Genomic DNA, 19,136 nt, shown 5'->3' with positions numbered 1-19,136 from the left:
TATCGCAAAGTTTGATATTTTTGGGCTTTTACGTACTCAGAACGTTTTGAAATACCAGCGCTATTTGTGTTGTTTACAGTAACTTAAAAGATTCATCTCGGCCTAAAAATGGAATTAAATCGTGAACATTTTCGTGCGATTATTTTTTACAACTTTCGACGTGGATTAACTCAGCAACATTGCATGGATGAACTTAATTCATTTTTTGGCGATGAAGCTCCATCAAGGACCAGTGTTTATCGATGGTATGGTGAATTCAATCGTGGTCGTAGTTCACTCCAAGACGAATTTCGTGAAGGTCGTCCAAAATCAGTTGTTGTTCCGAAAACCAATGATGCTGTGCGCGAACTGATATTGCAAGATCGTCATGTGACCTATCGTGAGATTGACACAATCTTAGGCATTAGTGGGACCAGCATACATTCAATATTGCATAAACATTTGACTGCGTTGGATCCCACACAATTTGTCAATCGTTCAAAAAAAGGCTCGTGTCGATTGGTCGAAGGAAATGCTCAAAAAATACGATCGCGGGGCTTCGAAACACGTCTATGACATCGTGAGCGGTGATGAATCATGGATTTACGCGTATGAGCCCGAAAGTAAACAGCAGTCGACTGTATGGGTGTTTCAAGATGAGCCAAATCCAACAAAAGTTGTTCGCGCACGAAGCACTTCCAAGCAAATGGTCGCCTGTTTTTTCGGAAAAACTGAACATGTCGCAACCGTACCACTAGAACAACGCAGAACAGTAAATTCTGAGTGGTACACAACCATTTGTTTGCCAGTTGTCTTCCAAGAAATTAGGAAAACCAATCGCCAAAGACGGATTACTCTTCACCAGGACAATGCGAGCTCTCACACATCGGCTCAAACAACTGCATTTTTGAGCACCCAAAACATCGAATTAATGAGTCATCCGCCGTATAGTCCTGACTTGGCACCGAATGACTTCTTTTTATTCCCGTACGTAAAAAACAAACTGAGAGGTCAACGTTTTTCGACACCTGAAGAAGCGGTTGCGGCATTCAGAATGCATGTTTTGGAGGTACCTCATTCAGAGTGGCAAAAGTGCTTCGACAATTGGTTCAAACGCATGCAAAAGTGTATAGATCTTCATGGAGAATATTTTGAAAAACAATAAAGTGATTTTTGATTATTAAAATTTGTTTTTGTTCTCTAATCCCGACATATAAAAGGCACCCCTGGTATATTAGTTTGCGGAAAAAGAAATTCATTGTTTTTGCTTAAAACCTTTACGCAAATGGTTCAAAACTACTTTATGGACGATCTTTTTTTTGTTGTTGTTGTTGTTGAAGTGGTTGAGTATTACCACTGAAATAATCCTAATTATAATGATGATCCTCGTATAATGATGTTTTTTTTGTTTTTGTTCTAATCCATTTAGTGAGGTCCAAGTATAGCAGCAAATTCTTTGTCTCGATGTCTGAGATCTCATTCATTTGCTGCAAGGAAGGCTAGGAGCGGAGTCGTGCCCTAGCTAGCCCTGGACATTCACATAAGTAGTGGAGAAGACTTTCCTTCGCTCCTTCCGCTTGACAGCTTCTGCAGATAGAATTGAAGGGTAGATTGAGTCTAGCTGCATGATCCCCTACTTTCCAATGGCTTGTAAGGGTTGCAGCGATGCATGAGATGTTTGGCCAAAAGCATACTAACAGGTAATTCGTTCGTTGGATGTTGTACCACCGCCATATTTTTCTTGGTGTAGTGCAAGTAGTTAAGTGCTTCCACCTTCTTTCGGCTAAAGCATGATAGTGTGAAGCAATGAATGCTTTTATTGTGTTGAGAGGGATGGCGACTACTACTGCCTCTGCTATTTCTAGTGCCGAGCCTTTTCTGGCTAGGTCATCTTCTATCTCATTACCCCGTATGTTCCTGTGATCGGGAACCCATATCAGAGTGCTTTCAAGCCAATGACTAAGCATTTCCAGCTCCCCTCTACACTGTAAGACTAGTTTGGATGAAATGGAGTTGGAGTCTAAAGCCCTTATAGCTGCTTGACTGTCTGAGAAGATAGCTACTCTTGCACCAACTTCCTTGTAGAATTTTAGTGATTTGCATGCTTCTCTGATCGCTAACAGTTCTACCTGGAACACGCTGGCATAGTCAGGAAGACGAATTGACTGAGATAAGTTGAGCGGCTCCGAATGGAAGCCAGCTCCCACACCACAATTTATCTTAGAACCATCGGTATAGATTTCGATATCGTGTCTTCCAATCATCTTCCCTTTGCTCCATTCGGCTCTCGGTGGAAAACGTACCGTAAAGTCTTTCTTGAAGTTAAGGTCAGGAACTGTGTAGTCTGATAGGTTTTTGAGCAGCAATGGTCCCAGTAGGAGGATCTTACTGTGACCGTTCAACCTTGTTGCCCACCTTCCTATGTATCTGAGTCTAACCGCGCTGCAAGTAACTATTGTTTTAAGGTGTAAATCTAATGGCAGCAGATGAGTTAGTACATTGAGCGCTTCAGTAGGACTGGTGCTAAGCGCTCCTGTATCAAGATACACGCTGTACTTTGTATCTTGTTCAGCTTAGTTTTGTTGTCGATCTTTAGCTCCTGAGCGATGTTACGGCTACTGACATGCCGGTCAACTTCGATTATTTCTGTGATTTTATCGACATTTGAGACATTATCGAAATTTGCTTTACGTCTTAATAAAATTAAAACTAAAAATACCTGAACGGAATCGATGGAGCCAAAATTGCACGCAAATTGCTGTTACAGTAACGGCACCATAAACACCATTCACAAGTTCAGCTGCTTGAGTCTTTGTCAAAGAAGAACTGTACAATGTACCGGATTTTCTCTTTGTTGACTTCCATTGTTAACACCCGGTAACTCACAACAGAAGAGAACAAACAAACAGAAAATAGCAGAAGCATTTTTTTAGTGTAAATGTCACCTTGACAACGACCATAAACTTTAAATTTTTCGATCGACACTTTAAGAGATATCTATCACTACAGCCATATACCAAGAAAATAAGAGATTTATTTTTCCCCAAACTAATATTATATTTTACTATGGTGGGATTTGGCCGGTATTGTTATTATGAACTTCTGAAACCAAACCAGATGATAACTGCTGATTATTATTCCCATCAGCTATCAAACTTGAATGAGGCACTTAACAAAAATCAGCCGTCTTTAGTGAATAGACGCCAAGTTTTGTTTCACCACGACAGCGCAAGACCTCATACGGCAATGCAAACATTAGGCAAGCTGAACGAGCTCGGATGGGAGCTAATGCCGCATCCACCATACGCTCCGGATATTGAACCTTGTGATTATCACCTTTTCCGTGGACTTTAATCCCATATGAGTAACTCCTCAAAAGGAGCTATAAAAAGGGATATCGAAGCGTATTTTGGCTCCAAGGACAAACAATTTTTTGACAAATTTGCCTAAACGTTAGGAAGACATTGTAAATAATGAAGGAAAATATATTATTGATTAATAAATACTTTAAACATCTTTTTTATTAATTTTAAAACCACCTTTAAAAAACGCACGAATTTATGGACTGACCTGATAAATAAAATTTAATTATTTTCTGCATCAAAAAATTTTGTTTTGAAAATTTTCATACTTTTTGAACTCAGTATACCCGATTGAGGATGTTTTAATTTTTTTTTTTTTTCAATAAAATAAAATAAATTAGTTTCGTTTTGTGTTTTCCTTTTAACTAAAATTACTTTTGAAGGATTTATAAAAAAAAGGCCATATTTTCACACACAGTTTTGTTTGGATCCTTAGGGGTTAATTAAAAGTTTTACCTTGGAGCTCGTCTTGAAGAAAAAAATAATAGTAACTCTACGTAGTTGGAAAGAGCTGAAAAAAGCAACCCTCTCTACTCGAAGGAATACAGGCCCATTAGTCTGACCTCATTTTTCCTGAAAACGTTAGAGAAGACTCTAGACACATGCATTTCAGACACAATTGCGCCCGACGAATTATCCAAGGCGCAGCATGCTTACACTAAAGACAGATCTACTGAAACTGCACTTCACTCACTTGTACTAAACATAGAAAAGGCGTTAGAATATAAGGAGATTGCTCTAGCAGCATTTCTAGAGATATCAGGTGCCTTTAACAACGTGACGAAAGATGCTATTTTAAATAGCATAGAGTCACTTAATGGGCAACCCGCGATTTATCTATGGATAAGGCAGCTATTAACTAGCAGGAAGATAAGAGCGGAGTGGAACGATGCGAGTGTCACCAAATATGCATGCAGAGGCATTCCGCAAGCTGGGGTACTATCGCCGCTATTATGGTTACTTGTAGAAAATGAACAGCTCAAGAAATTTGACGGAGGGGCACCAAAACTAGTGGCATCCATCAGTAATGTGATGAATAACACACTTAAAACGGTACACCATTAGACATCACGCGCAGAGCTAGGAATAAACACCGGAAAAAGGGATATGGTACTTTTTACCAGGAAGTACAAGGTCCCGACGTGGAACCTCCCGAAGTTAGGCAACAACGAACTACTTCTCAAAGATCATGCAAGGTACCTGGACAGCAAATAGCTGTGGAAGCACAATGTTGAGGAAAGGGTGAAAAAGGTCAGTAATGCGTTGTACGCATGTAAAAGAATGCTGGGCGTTACTTGGGGTCTATCACCTTCTCTGATGCATTGGTGCTACACGGTAGTAGTTAGACCGATGTATGCTGGGGCCTTAGTATGGTGGACTGCGACAAGAAAACTGACATACTTAAAGCTACTGGTTGAATCCTTAACGACTCGCTGCTCTGTGCATAACAAGAGCGATGAAAACCACTCCAACGGCGGCGCTGGAAATGATACTCAGCATGCCACCTATTGATCTTACGGCGGAAAACCTGGCAGCGAAATTCGCGAGGAGGTTGGTGGCTGCTGAAGTATTCACCTACAGAACCTTAGGTCACACCTCAATAGGAAAGTGGAGCTCAGGTTGCACAGACTACATGAGGGTTGGGAGAGAAGGTTTCGCACTACAATTGAAGGGAAGGCATGGCACAAAGGCATGAAGCCTAGCCATAGAACTTTTCACATCTATACAGACGGCTCTAAAACTTTATATAAAGTAGGAGCGAGTATTTACTGCTCAAAAGTATGGATAAGGCTGCCTATCAAACTGTCAGAACACAGCAGTATTTTCCAAGCGTGTTCCACAAATGGAGGGACCTACAGTTTCAAGTCGACTCCGAACGGCAGATATGTTTTATGATGAGCAATACACTCGGAGGTTGGCCATTGCCTGCCGAGGGGCGACCACTATTATATATATATTTTTTTTTGAATTTCGGTGTTTCACGGAGATTCTAACCTACGTTCTCTCGGAGTTCCGAATGGTAGTCACGCACGAACTCATTCGGCTGCGGCGGCATTTAGGGGCTTTTAATAATGTCTTGTCGGAGGCAATAATTAAGTTTTTGGATAAATTAGGTATTGGAGCCGACCTTACCAGGTTTATCTACGAAATGCTTAGCGACAGAGTGATCGTGGCAGGGTGGGGTGAGTGATGTCTCTCCTCACTGGCAATTGGGTGGCTGTACTCCGCAAGGTGATGGCCTATCACCATTTTTCTGGGCCATCGTTGCCAATGAATAGCGAGGGAAACTAATGAGAAGGGGCTGCAGAGTGATTTCTTACGCGGATGCTGTGATACTAATAGTTAGCGGAAAGTTTCTGGAAACTTTGTACGATTTTATGCAAGGATATTTAAACGCAGTTGTTAGTTGGGCAGTGGACTACGGCCTATCGGCAAATCCTCTCAAGACGAAAGTCGTCTTATTTACGGAGAAATATAAAATACCCAGAGCTCTTCTCCCCTCAATGGGGGGCGCTTCGTTGGTGCTTTCAGGCAAGGTGAAATATTTGGGCCTAATTCTTGACAGAAAGCGAACGTGGAAGCCCAACATTGGGATGAGAATAATGGAAGCAACAGTCGTCTTGTAGGGATGCAAAGGCGCTATTGAAAAAATTGGCTCTATAATAGCATTAAAAAGCGAATTCGCTTGTATGGTTTATGAAAATATTTTTCCCAAAAAATCACCTCAGATGATAGAGGGGTTGAAGTTTTGAAGGCCTGCATAAAAATGTTTTAATATTTTGTCAACAGAAATAATATAGAGAGATTTTGGGAGCAGCTTACACTGCTTTTCGGCGCAGTTCCGCAATATTTTGGTGAAGGTCTTAAAATAAAGGGCCGATATTGAATGTGAACCTCACCTAAACGTAAACGACACTGTTGGACTTCTTTCTTTGGGGTTATTTGAAAGAAAAGGTGTACGTCGATAAGCCAGCAACAATTCAAGAACTAAAGGATGAGATAATTCGGCACATTAACGGCATAGAACCTCAATTATTCCTCAGCGTCATCGAAAATTTGGACCGTCGGATGGAGGTGTGCCACCGAGGTCGCGGCGGTCATTTGGCCGATATTTTGTTCCATACTTAATTGAATCATTCCAATATTACCTACCATAATAAGGAAAAATGATAATAATTTCTTAAACAATTTTTATTTTATTCAAAATCAATACCGGCCCTTAAAACTTAACCACCCTTTATAATAAATTTTACAAATAAACGGCAATGCAGATTTTTTTAGTATGACGAGGAATTCACCCTAAATGTATATGTGGGTATGTCTGTATTTACACACAAACATACACCATTCGTGTTTGAGCCAATGTATTTTAACATTTTCGACATAGCTCGTGCTCTGAAGTTGTGACAACAAGAGGTTATTCTATTTAGATAAATGCCTAAAAATGCAAAACAGTCGCTTCAAAATTCCTTTTGATACACCGCCACCATGAGGACATTTTCTGAACCTCAAATGCTCAGGTGGGCCGGAAGCAATAAAATTTGATTCAAAAAATATATCCGCACATAAAATCCAATGACCAACAGAAGCTACGAAGGACAAATAGTTAATTTGCAAGCAAATACAAAGAAACTGCATGTGGTGGGGTTAAAAAGTCTGTATGCATGTATGTATGTGTATGTGTGCAAAACTTCAATGGAGCACGGCAGCAAAAAAAAAATATGCAAGGACATGCAAAAATGGCATAACCATAGAACAATGATAGCAGTTAAATAGCACACAAAAGATCAGCGGTGGCAAGTAACCGCATAAAGTATCAACTTTGAGGCACACACCTATACACAGACACATACACTAATATGCAAAGGACGACGCAAAATGAAAGTGCTGACTTCCGAAATTCCAGAAAGTCACGTGGCAATCGGTGTTGTCAATGAGTCCTCCTTATAAGTATGTCCGTACACATGCTCCTCTGTGTGTGCTGGAGTGCACATGCGTTGTGTCCTTGAAGATAGCCGCCTACCATTCATTGCCTACCACCCGCTGCCTTTGTTTGTTGGCACGTTGCTGGTGACACAACAGTCGCATCGATTGAACATTGCGTGCCTTGGCCATCTTGCCGACGGTAGGTATAACGAAACCCAAAGAAATGGAACGAAACGAGACTCATTGACAAAATTGTACGACAAAACTGTTAAGAGCGCAGAAGAAAAGCGAGGCAAGGCGTCAGCGATGGCAAAAAAAAATAAAAAAAAAGAGAATCAATATAATACGACAAATGTAAAAAAAGAGATCGACATTAAAAACGCACGTACCACATAAACGCATACATACATAAATTCGTATTTGCTGCAAGACTGCTGCCGCAAGGCATTCAGAGCGTTGATAAATCGATTATACACCGAAACGCGTCCTACGACAACGACGTTGACGTCGAGCTCAAAGTCGGCAACAGTGGTGGCAAGGTGCAAACAACATTCGCTAATATTGAAACACGCACACACACACACCCATACTTACATTTCTATATGTATATAAGAATGAATGTTCTTTTATAACTTCGCATGTGTGTGTTTGTGTGTCGTGTATGGCCAACACTTCCGGTCTACTTTTTCGCAAGATTTTGAATAAACACCACAGCATGCGACGCCCTTAGGGCAAATGCTCTTGCATGGGAGTATTTCAATTTCAGTTTCCTTTTGTTTTTGCACTCCACGCCTCCCCCAAATCTTTGCAGTTTCCCATCATTCCTTCGTGGGAGTGAGTAGGACACATAACCATTTTAACTACAAGCCGTAAAAAATAAAATGGAATCTTAATATTATGAACAGATTTTATTATTTTTCTTCTTTTTAATGTTCATTATTACTTTTTTTTATAAATTTACTATATAGCTCATTTTCTAGCAAAGACCATACGAATGCAAATTTCACACTTTATGCGAAAATTGGAAAAATTCGAAAAACATTTCATCAGAATTTTAAATTTCTAAGTCAGTATTACAAAAACAAAAAAGCAAAAAATTTTGGAACGCAGTTTTAAGGTCCATTAAATTTTACTTAATAAACTTCAAACTTTAAGTTGTAAATAAATATAAATTTTCTCCATATAACAAATCCACAAACTTTTTTATATATGGAGAAAATAGGCAACACTGCCAGACAAAAAAAAAATTCACAAAAATCAGCAACACTTTTGAACCAACTCAAACTTACTTTTTGTTATACTAGAATTTAATAGACTTCAAAGCTAAGATCCGAAATTTTTCTTTATCTGAATTCTAATTCAAAAATTTTAAATTTTAATAAAATTCTAACTTTAAGTTGCTAGAGCATCCCGATTATTTTTATAAATTTTTTTCATATAAAAAGTCCTCAAACTGTTTTTATATGGAGAAAATAAGCAACACCGTCAGACAAAAAAAATTTACAAAAATCAGCAACAATTTTGAACCAACTTAAACTTACTTTTTGTTATAATATACTAGAATTTAATAGACTTTAAAGCTGCGATCCCAATTTTTTTTAGTCTGAATTCTGATTAAATAATTTAAATTTCGATGAAAATTTGTCAAATTCTTACAAATTTTGTACAAAGTTTGAAACATGGATTAATATTGTCTCTATCACAGAATGAACTATACTTTTATAAAAAAATAATTTAAATTAAAACATTAATAAATAATTAGTCAATACTTCTCTATTATGATTACATCGTCCCAGCGGTAACATTCAAAAGGAACTTTGCCACTCTCTTTCCACTTCGGGAAGAGTGGGGTAAGGGACTTACCACCAAATCTCCATTTAGTCTTTCTAAAGCAAAGAATGTCCACATATTCCGCTGTTGCCCTTCTTTTTATATCTGTTCTTCGAAAATCGTGTAATACCACCATAAGTTACAAGCTTGAGGAAGGTGAACTCCATGGGTAAGATGACCAGGTACTTAACAGCATGAGGCCGCTTCTAGCCTGAACAATAGACGCTTTTTGCAACCGCTCACTCGGAGACAGACGTGCAAGCTTCGGAAGGCCTTTAAGTTGTATATGCCAAAATAACTTCCACAAAGCTTTCCCTCTCGTTAGCTCTGACCATGACTCCCCAGTGGAGAAGGCGAGGTACTTCAACTATGATCGCTCATGTTACCAGGCTATGCCACGTGGACGTGAGAGTAGGATCGAGGATATAGAACGCTGATAGCTGCCTTTTCAGATTTCTATAACCTTTTACATTCCCTTATGAACATCTGAACAATAATAATTCCAGTTTTTATATTTTCGAATTTTTGAATTTTTTTTATTTAAGCGGAATATTTTAAATGCCTACTACTAATCTCTACCAACGTGCGTGCCCATATATCTGTTCTAAATAGATTTGGCTAGCTTTTCAAGAAACTTTGCTTAGAGCTTCACTGAGTGGCTGAGCTTTTCTCACTCAAGTGAATTTCTGCAAATGAAATCATCTTTCCAGATAGTTGTTGGCGTAATCCAGAGAAAGAGTGAAAGCATCGAGTGCTTTCAAAACTGGTACATTTGTAGGAGATGGCATGACCTAGCCATTGGAGCAGCTAGCCCTTATTCGTTGTATGATGTGGCAAATAAATTCGCTGTCGGGGTTCAAAGTAGTCTGCCTCTAGCTTTACAGAATGACTCCATTGTTGGTCTTATGTTTGGAAGTGCACATTTAGTAATTACTGCCGTTATAGCTTTCTTGGCCACCTGAATGATGCCATGAGAAGGATGTCGTCCTAGAGGTGCGATGTTGGCTTGAGAAATAACAAAACATCCTAGAGGGTGGTATCGCGGCTATAGAGTGGGTGCGCCAAGTTTTGCCAATTTTTGCCAAAAAACGTTTGCCCAATGAACGAGGGATGGGCCGACCTATCGTCTTGGGTAAGATCCAGCCTACCTCAGCGAGTTCAGGCCGCCCACGAAAAATGCATGCTCATCGTCAAATTTGCATACATGCAGTTTTTTTTAGTTTTACTGAAATATCATAAAAATATCCGTATTCAAGCGAGTGTTTTAATATAATAAAAAAAAAAATTTTGGGCCTAGACAAGCTCTTCCTAAATCATTAACGGGCCATAAAAAAAAAAAAATTATTAAATTGGTCAAAAATTGGATACTGTATCCATTTTCGAATAAAATGTGTCAGAAAATCTCCACTGTGCACCGCTTCGGAATATCAATAGAGAGCAATCGAATCACATTCTGTCCTGTAAGAACTCATTCACGATAAATGATGTAGCGACCATAAATAAACAAAGAAAAACTGCCGTTAGCCGCGGCTTGGACTCCTCGGTTTTGTTAACGCTTCGCACGCTTTTACGCCCACTGCTGGCTTCTGCCTTCGATTAAGGGTCTCGTGATCATTCTTAAATATCCAACTGGCATTTCTAATTACGGCTTAGACATTCTAGCTTTTCCTGGCACTTCTCACCCTTTTCCAAAAGCTGTTGAGTTTTTTTTACGTGCCTTAGAGTCATTCCTAGATATCCAAGTCTCCTCTCCATTGACTACCCGACTCATTCAATCGCCACTGCCACTCTGAATGCCGGACAAGCAGTCTTTGTAGATCGATTCTTACATGTTTCATTCTTACATGTTTCATTACATGTCCTTCATTTCCATGATGCCACTAAAAATGTACTTCCGAAAAGGCACGTGGAACACAAACCAAACTTGCTAACGACTTCAGGCTGCGAGTGGAGCTAAAGGAAGATATTATATTTTCAGGGAAATGCTTACAAGTGCATGCAATATGAACTGCTCTCGAGTTATATCTAAATTTCTGCAACTTAATTGCCATATCTCATAGGGTTTGGATTGTATTTTTAGGAATTCAGGCGCTGTTTTAGATTTCTAGTTCAAAACTCATATTTGTTAAGGGGGAAACAATTAAAAATAAATTATTAACAGTCTTGCAATAAACATTAATATTTATTTATTAATTTTATTTATTTATTTATTTCGAGCTCGGAGACTTTTGAGTAGAGCTCTGAGACCCGTGCCTAGTTACATTCATATCCAACTCACGAACATAATAAAGTAAATGCATAAGTATTTAGCCTCCCAACCCGAACATTTAACTACTTCAATTAATATAAAAATAATTTCTTACTCACCTTGATCAGTTTCTCGCGTATCTCCCAACTGAATATGCCTGGATTCGCTTTGCGCAACTCCTCGATACGCGTTTCAATTTCCGGCGATGTAACCTTCGGTTTAGAACCGCCTATTACACCCGGCCGTATTGAACCGGTTTCCTGGTAACGATTTAATATTTTCGACACACAACCATGCGAAACGCGTAGCTGGCGTGAGATCACACAGGGTCTTATGCCGTTAGCGGCCATTTCGACGATTTTCAAACGAATATGATTCGGTAGCGGTCTTCCGTTAATGAATACGCCGCCAAGTTGGTTGACGCGACCCTGACCTGTAAGGGGGAGAATTTTTCATTAAATTTGTTTGGTTGGTTAAGTGTAAGAACTCTGAATGTAATTTTATTAAAGTAAATTTCTAAAATGGCACTTAAAATTTGTACAACTTGTGAGGGGTGATGAATGGGAAAGAGCTTACTTCCACAATGGAAAAAGTCGATTACTTCGGAAGTCTCTATACAGAATAAATGCCATGTGTTCGCTCGAATGCGAGTTTAGTGGAGCGCAAACCTTTCAAGCAGAACCACCAATTTTATAATGGAGAACAAAAAACGGCAAAATTACATTTTTCGTGTGCGGATTTTCCACTTTTTTCTGCGTAAAAGTTTTTGCATATAAATAATTCACTTCATTCAAGTCTCCTTAAATCAGAGGCTTCCTTCGTTTTGTTAGATTGGATCCAGACTCAAAGATAACGGCATTGGAAAATAGACCTTGAGCCGCTGAAGGCTCAAACAGCCTTGTGTCATATATTGAAGTGACCCGGCAGGCGGTTCTTCATTACCGAAACGACCTGCACTAACATTTCAGCAAAACAGCACTCCCCGTACATGTATGGGGAATGCTTATGATGCTGCAATAACAACAAAACATTTTCAGAAGTTACTGGGGCCATAGGTAGGTAGGTAGGTGAAATGGTTGAAGTTCCAGCCTGGCACTCCTCAAGCAGCTCTTAAGCGCCGTTTTGATACCATTATGAGACCTCCAACAGGCAGATATCTGCAGTCAGCCAGAGCTGTTGATTTAGGTTGGCGCACCGACCCAGGGTGTCGACGAAAGGAACACCCAGTGACTTTAATCGTCTAGCTGCCACACACGGCAGCCTTCCTTCTCTGAAGAAAGCTTCTGCAGTGGGGTTAAATAGTAACCCTAGCTTTTCCGCGTGTGTGCCGATCGTCCAGTGACCGGTAAACACAACCACGGGTTTAAAAATTAAAGGGCGAGGAGTCCAAAGAACTTTCTGAGTCCTTCGTATAGTGTACTGGGACCAAAGGGTTTTCGAAATAGCACATGTAAAAATGGAGCTCCATATTTTCTGCGCTTTCCTGAGAAATAATTCGTGCAGTTCTCCTTTAACAACTGTCAGGGGATGCCGATGACTGGGTAGAAGGTCTCTTAGGCCAATTCAGTCCCCTTCCTGGCAAGCTCATCAGCAATTCCATTTCCCTCTAGAGTTCCTATGACCTGGAACTCAGATCAGAGAAATGTTACCTGCACATCCAAGATATTTGATCTTTACAGGAGTTTACTAATTTCGTTCTGCGCCATGGCATCTTCAGAGCCTTGATCGCGGCTTGACTATCGGAGAAAGTGTTAATATCTTCCTCGCTCCCGCGTTCTCTAAGCATTTTGCATGCTTGCAGGTTCGTAAAGACTTCTGCTTGAAAAACACTAGCAGTATTCTGCAGTTTAAGGGAGATAGATAAGTTGGCTGATTTAAAGAATACCCTGATCCGACTCCCGATTCCATCTTGGAGCCGTCAGTGAAGGCAGAGGTACAAGCTTCGATGCAGATTTTCCCCTCGATACAATCCTGCCTATTTGGAAAGATTGCCCTAGCACGATCCTAAAACTCTAGTTTGCGGATAGAGAGATCTCTCCGAGGTTCGGATCAATACGTTGTTAGCTGCCCGAAAATGCTACCATGTCCCTTAAGAGATTGCCTCCAGAGGCCTACCTGATTGCACTTTGAGCTGCGATGGCAATAACGTAAAAGTCTATGGGAAGTAAGTGCCAAAGGACATTCAGGACAGCAAGTTTTACAAGTTTTACATGCTCCGGTGATGCCAATGCATGCAGTCCTTTGCATTCTCTTAGTGATATTATAACCCTTCCAAAGAGCTTCCCTCCAAACTAGGCATACATACGTTAAAATTGACAAAACCACTGCGTTGTACATCCACGGCACGATCTGTGGCGTGAACCCCCATTTTTTACCGAACACAGATCTGCAGGAGTAGAAAGCTATACTGGCCTTCTTTACCCGATTTTCAATGTGTAGCTTCCAATGGAGTTTGGAGTCAAGTATCACTTCAAGATACCTAACTTCCGATGGGATCGGTAGGTCGTGGTTGTTTAATATTGGAAGTCGAAAGGGTGGAGGTTCATATTTTCTGGTAAATAGCACCAGCTCCGTTTTGTCAGAGTTGACTCGGAGGCCATAAGTGGTAGTCCAGCGACTGAGTACAGCCCGGTCGCGATACCATTAGGACTAAGTCATCGGCGTATGTGGACATATTAAAAAAAACTGTCCTGTGCACAATTTTAGCAGGATAGCTATAAGACTAAGGGAGTTAAACTAAGTTCAGTGTCAATAGTTGGGAAAATACTTAAAGAATTACCAATTGGAAAGTCTCACAAGAATTCCGTCAAGTCAAAAGGCTTAAAGCTATAGGGAATGTCAAAATATGCCCTAGAAATCGAAGCATGCATCCTGTAATTGGTTCTCGAGATGCCAATTTTCAAGGTTTCGTGCTGTCGAAGTTTCATATTAGGAACATTAAACTGAGTTTTATTCAAAAGCGAAGGACACTCAATAGTTTCAGTGATGATCTGAATAATAAATGTGCATCATAGAATAGATCGTTTGCTATCAAGTGTTTTTAAGTCAATACATAAACATCGAGAGCGGGACGATGGTAAAGGTTCAGAAAAGTTTAGAGCCAGAGCGCAAAATGAAAACAAAATTTGTGAAATCTCTCAGTCCGATTAGAGATATTTATTTGGACCGGCCTCCAAATAACTGCGGCATACCCTAATCTCTATCTAACAAACTCACAGCACAATGTTTTGAGAGTGTGTGGGTTACTAAATGCAGAGCAACGAATATGACCATCCTATGACGTGGCAGGCTAATCACCTACCCTGCCAGAAATCAAATAGATTAACGAAACCAACGCAAGACAAGTCTTGTAGAGGTCCTTTGCTCCCGAGAGGAGTGAACAAGGAAAAAAAACGTGGCTAGGGAAATTCAACTTAGAGCCAAAAATAACACCCAAGTCTTTAAATAATTTGTTCCAACTTGTGATCTGTACTGGAAAGCAGAAATGCAGTAATCATTGAAAGTAGACAAATTAGTGACCGTAGAACAGCTAGCAATCAAACTATGCTGGTTGGTAGATATTCGGTCGTTGACAGCAAAATATCAAAATTATCATTCACAGTTATCTCAAAAGCTTTTGGCATAGACGAGAACTTCGTAATCGGCCTTTGATTTCTAACATAGTTTTTATTTCCACTCTTAAATAAAGAGGAAAAGGGCGTCAACTTCCAGTCATCAATAAAGATGCCAGCGTACAACGATTTATTAAATATATTTAATTGTAGGCGGCTCAACAAGACACAAGCAGTTCTTCAGCAAGATAGCCCAGAAACCAACGAAGTCAGTTTTCGATGTGGACTTAAGCTTCATAATACCATTGGCGGCATCAGTAACAAATAGGCGCAGTAAGCTAAAATTAGCCAAGTGTAGTACAATGGACTCAATTAATGTCTGAGTGCTGCACTTGCTAGTTGTCCCGACAAAAAAAAAAGAAGCCAAAATTAAGAAATGAAGAACTATTAGAGGACAAACTAGAATCAAAGTCCAAATCGGGTTCAAAATTAGAGCATAAAAAGTCAGAAAATAAATTGGCACAATTTGCATATTTACTATTATAAAAAACATTAGTTGGCACCGTCGAGCAACACTGTTTTTATTTTGCCAAAAGGCAAAAGGGAATGAGACATGATTTGATGTAGGATGATAAAACCACAGAGCAAAGCTTGTCCATTTGTGGAAGAACATCAAGACACGCCACAATACCACAAATAGAAGGAGGAGCTCGGTCAAATACTCAAAAAGGGTGTACACGCCAATATTTATAAATAACCTGTCCAATTGTATTGCCTTGACAAAAGATAAGATTGCACAGCTTGCATCGAGAATAAGTGGATTCGAATGAAATCAATAATTTTCCTGTTGCAGATATTCCGAAATTTCTCCACAAATCGGAAAATTTACTGAAAAAATTTGGCTTCCAACCAATTCTCGGCCTGAGGCAGGGAATAGCCTAGGTTAAAATACATTCAACGGCAAAAATGCCAGTCAATAGGACTGGTATTAGTTACTTCGGAAACATGTAGTAGAACACAAAAGATCTTTTACGCTGAAGTGTCGGTCGTTGGGCATACTACTGTTGCAAAATTACTAAGTGAGTTATCCACAAAATGATTAAATTTAAAAAAATATGTAAAGAAATAAAAGGTGATGAGATAGGAGGTGCTTTTTCCAATAGGGTTTTTTCACAGATCACGCGTAACTACAAGGTTGCCCATATTCGACGGACCCATCTGGCAACCCTGTATCTTTTGATAGAGGACAAGCCTCGTCGATTGGAATGGGCCCAAAGAGTCATCGAAATGGCTGAAGATGACGAGCAATTTTGGAACAAAATCATCATGCCCGATGAGGCTCATTTCTCATTGAATGGGACGGTAAACAAGCAAAATTGCCATATTTACACCACTGAAAATCCTCATGGAATTCAAGAGGTAACTCTTTACGACGGTAAAGTCCTGTTTGGTGCGGAATTAGTGCGAAAACGATTATTGGGCCGTTTTTCTTCGAAAATGAAGATGGTCAAGCTGTTACCGTCAATCAGGAGCGTTATCGCGATATGATAACCACTTTTGTGATGCCAATTATTCGTCGAAAGCGTATGAGGCAGTTCTGGTTTCACCAAGACGGCGCTCCATCACACACAGTTCGCACCACCATCGATTTTTTGAAGAGATTATTTCCTCGTCGTTTGATGTCGAAAAATGGCGATTTTGACTGGCCAGTGGCCGCGTTCGCCCGATTTAACGCCACCTGATTTCTTCTTGTGGGGATATTTAAAATCAAAGGTGTATATTAATAAGCCAAAGACCATAGAAGAGCTCAAGAATAACATCCGTGAGGAAATAGCCGCTATTCCAGCCGAAATGTTAGCTAAAACTATCGAAAATGCTGCAAAACGGGCACAATACGCCGTACAGGTTCAAGGCGACCATTTGAGAGATGTCACATTCAAAAAGTGATGTCAACAAATCTACTTGAACCAAATAAAATGATTATTTTCGTCAACATCAAAAAAATTGTGTTTTTCTTTGATTAAAAAAAAAAACACATGGGTCCGTCGAATATGGGCAACTCAGTACTGTCAAACTAAATACGTCAATTTTTTCAGTATTCATTGATATTCCATCCTCAACAACGTTTACAAATCGTACAATTTTATTACGAAAATCAACGCTCTGTGAGAGTTCTTCATCGCGCGCACAGACCATTTTAGCGATGTTCAGCGATGAGGCCCATTTTTGGCTTGATGGCTAAGTCAATAAAGAAAATTGCCATATTTGGGCTGAAGAGCAACCCGAAGCCATGCAAGAGCGCGCATTATATCCATTGAAGACAGCCCCATTTGTGATTTCCACAACATTTGGTTCCCACAGGTCGACGCCACTACCAATACAGCCCGTGAAACAATGGATTTACTGCGTCGTCGTTTCGGTGAGCGATCGATCTCACATTACTAAAGTTATTCACATACCGATCGTAGTAGAGAGTCATTCTGAATTTGGTGTTTACGGATGACCGAATTACGGCGCAGTTGCGGCGAATATTTGGAAGGAATTATTGAAAAAAAATAAAAGTAATGAAATGTTCTACACAAAAATTATGGCGATTGCCCAATTAATTTGAAATTTCGTTGCTTTATTTCAATTTTAAATCCGATATCTCTAAATTGATCACTAGTTTTCGGGTACTATGGCGGCAAACAAAAAATTGTTGAAAGCAAAATGAGCTTAAAGATCACGTTTGTTGCACAGTTTAGCCGCAAGACCTCAAAGCATTGATGTTGTCAAGCACTTTCTTCAGTTTGATGCTGCATTTCCATGTTAGAAAGTTTTTGCGGTCACAGTTGTGTAATAGCAACGGAAGTTTTAAAAGAAGGCTAAAAAAATTTTTGAAAAGAAGGCTCAAAAACCTGAAAAATCATTAATAAAGTTGAATTTAAAAATTTTTCAGTGATATGAAGTTTAATCACCTCACAGGTACAAAACTTATTTTTGGCAATTTTTATTTCTGCCGCCGTAGTCAAGTGGAGTACCCCTGTGACTGTCATTCGATAGGCTCCCGGCTCAAGATCTACTCTAGACATGAAATATAAGATAGTGATGCCACTTTTAATAGGCAGATAGCCTGTATAAGCGTCCAATTATCTACATCTTAAATGGATAAAAATCGAGAAGGAAAACATTTCCATCTACACTAAAAAAAAAATCTCGACTTTTAAGATTCCAAATTTTCGAAATTTTCAAATAAAGAAAGGCCAGCAAGTGATCAGTAACGAGTAGTTGGAGAATATACGATATGGAAATAAATTCTAACAATGAGACTCGAGAATTTGTTACTTTATATTTGTTTTTCCTTGTTCACTCCTCTCGGAAGCATAGGGTCTCGACAAGAGTCTTGCGTTGGTTTCGTTAATCTGTTTCGGTTTCTGACAGGGTAGGTGATTAGCCTGCCGCTTTTAGAAATTTATGACTGTAAAAATGCGACGGCTATTTCTGTTTTCGAAAAATATTTAGTTATTTTGAATTCTAGCGTTACTAGCCACATCTGAGTAGACTGAAAGTGATATGTGTACTGGTCAGGTGCATACTTTTTCCTCCCATAATTGAAAGGCACACAGTTTCATTGCACCTCCAAATGATAATTTGTTTACAGCAGACGTATTTCATGGTAGAAACGCTTTACGAGCTAGGCGGTCATACAGCAGAAAAACTTTTCATGTAGTTTTTCTCAAATTTGGAGGCCACATGGAAGGAGGATCACGCGCAAACCTATGCAGCTAAGGCAGCCGGCGGAAGTTGTCTGATTTAAATAAAGTAAAAAAATAATGTTTCTTTTACCTTGAAATGGATAGCCGGAGAAGAAAGGACGCATATTTAACGAATTCGCGCTGGTCATATCCATTTTGTGAATTTTATGAAGCTTTGCGTTGTGTCTTAACAGGAACTTTTTTTTTAAATATATGTTCACTTTTTTATGTATTTGTATGTGTATTCGTATATTAAATATGAATTAACTTCATTGCTCACTTTTTTATTAAAATTTACACTTTCGGCTTATTGAAAAACTTAATATTTTTCATTTGATTGCACTTTGTTTAGTATTCATATTGCAGCGCAGTAATCCCGCAAACTCTGGTAACACACGAAAATTTACTTATTTGAAAAACATTTCAAAGAATTAACGATTTTATGCGATAGTTTCGTCTTCTATCCGAAATCAGTAAACATTGCACCGCTTAGAGTCACAACGAA

The 19,136-nt window shown here is 39.4% G+C and overlaps 1 protein-coding gene across 1 annotated transcript in view; it reads right to left on the bottom strand.

Moving 5' to 3' along the window:
• LOC129245961 (protein gooseberry-neuro) overlaps nucleotides 1–18,842 on the bottom strand; it is a 114,028-nt gene extending 95,186 nt beyond the window's left edge. Inside the window, exons 1-2 of the mRNA XM_054884419.1 lie at nucleotides 18,723–18,842; nucleotides 11,466–11,779 (exon numbers count right to left, since the gene is read on the bottom strand). Coding sequence (XP_054740394.1) covers nucleotides 11,466–11,779; nucleotides 18,723–18,786 — 378 coding nt within the window. The 5' untranslated portion in view covers nucleotides 18,787–18,842. The remainder of the gene's footprint in view (nucleotides 1–11,465; nucleotides 11,780–18,722) is intronic.
• Between the last annotated feature and the right edge of the window lie 294 nt (nucleotides 18,843–19,136).

Source organism: Anastrepha obliqua, chromosome 4 (genome assembly GCF_027943255.1).
Source record: "Anastrepha obliqua isolate idAnaObli1 chromosome 4, idAnaObli1_1.0, whole genome shotgun sequence".
In the NCBI taxonomy this organism is placed as follows: domain Eukaryota; kingdom Metazoa; phylum Arthropoda; class Insecta; order Diptera; family Tephritidae; genus Anastrepha; species Anastrepha obliqua.
Note: the sequence above shows the minus strand (reverse complement) of the source record. Positions and strands in the feature narration are given on the sequence as shown.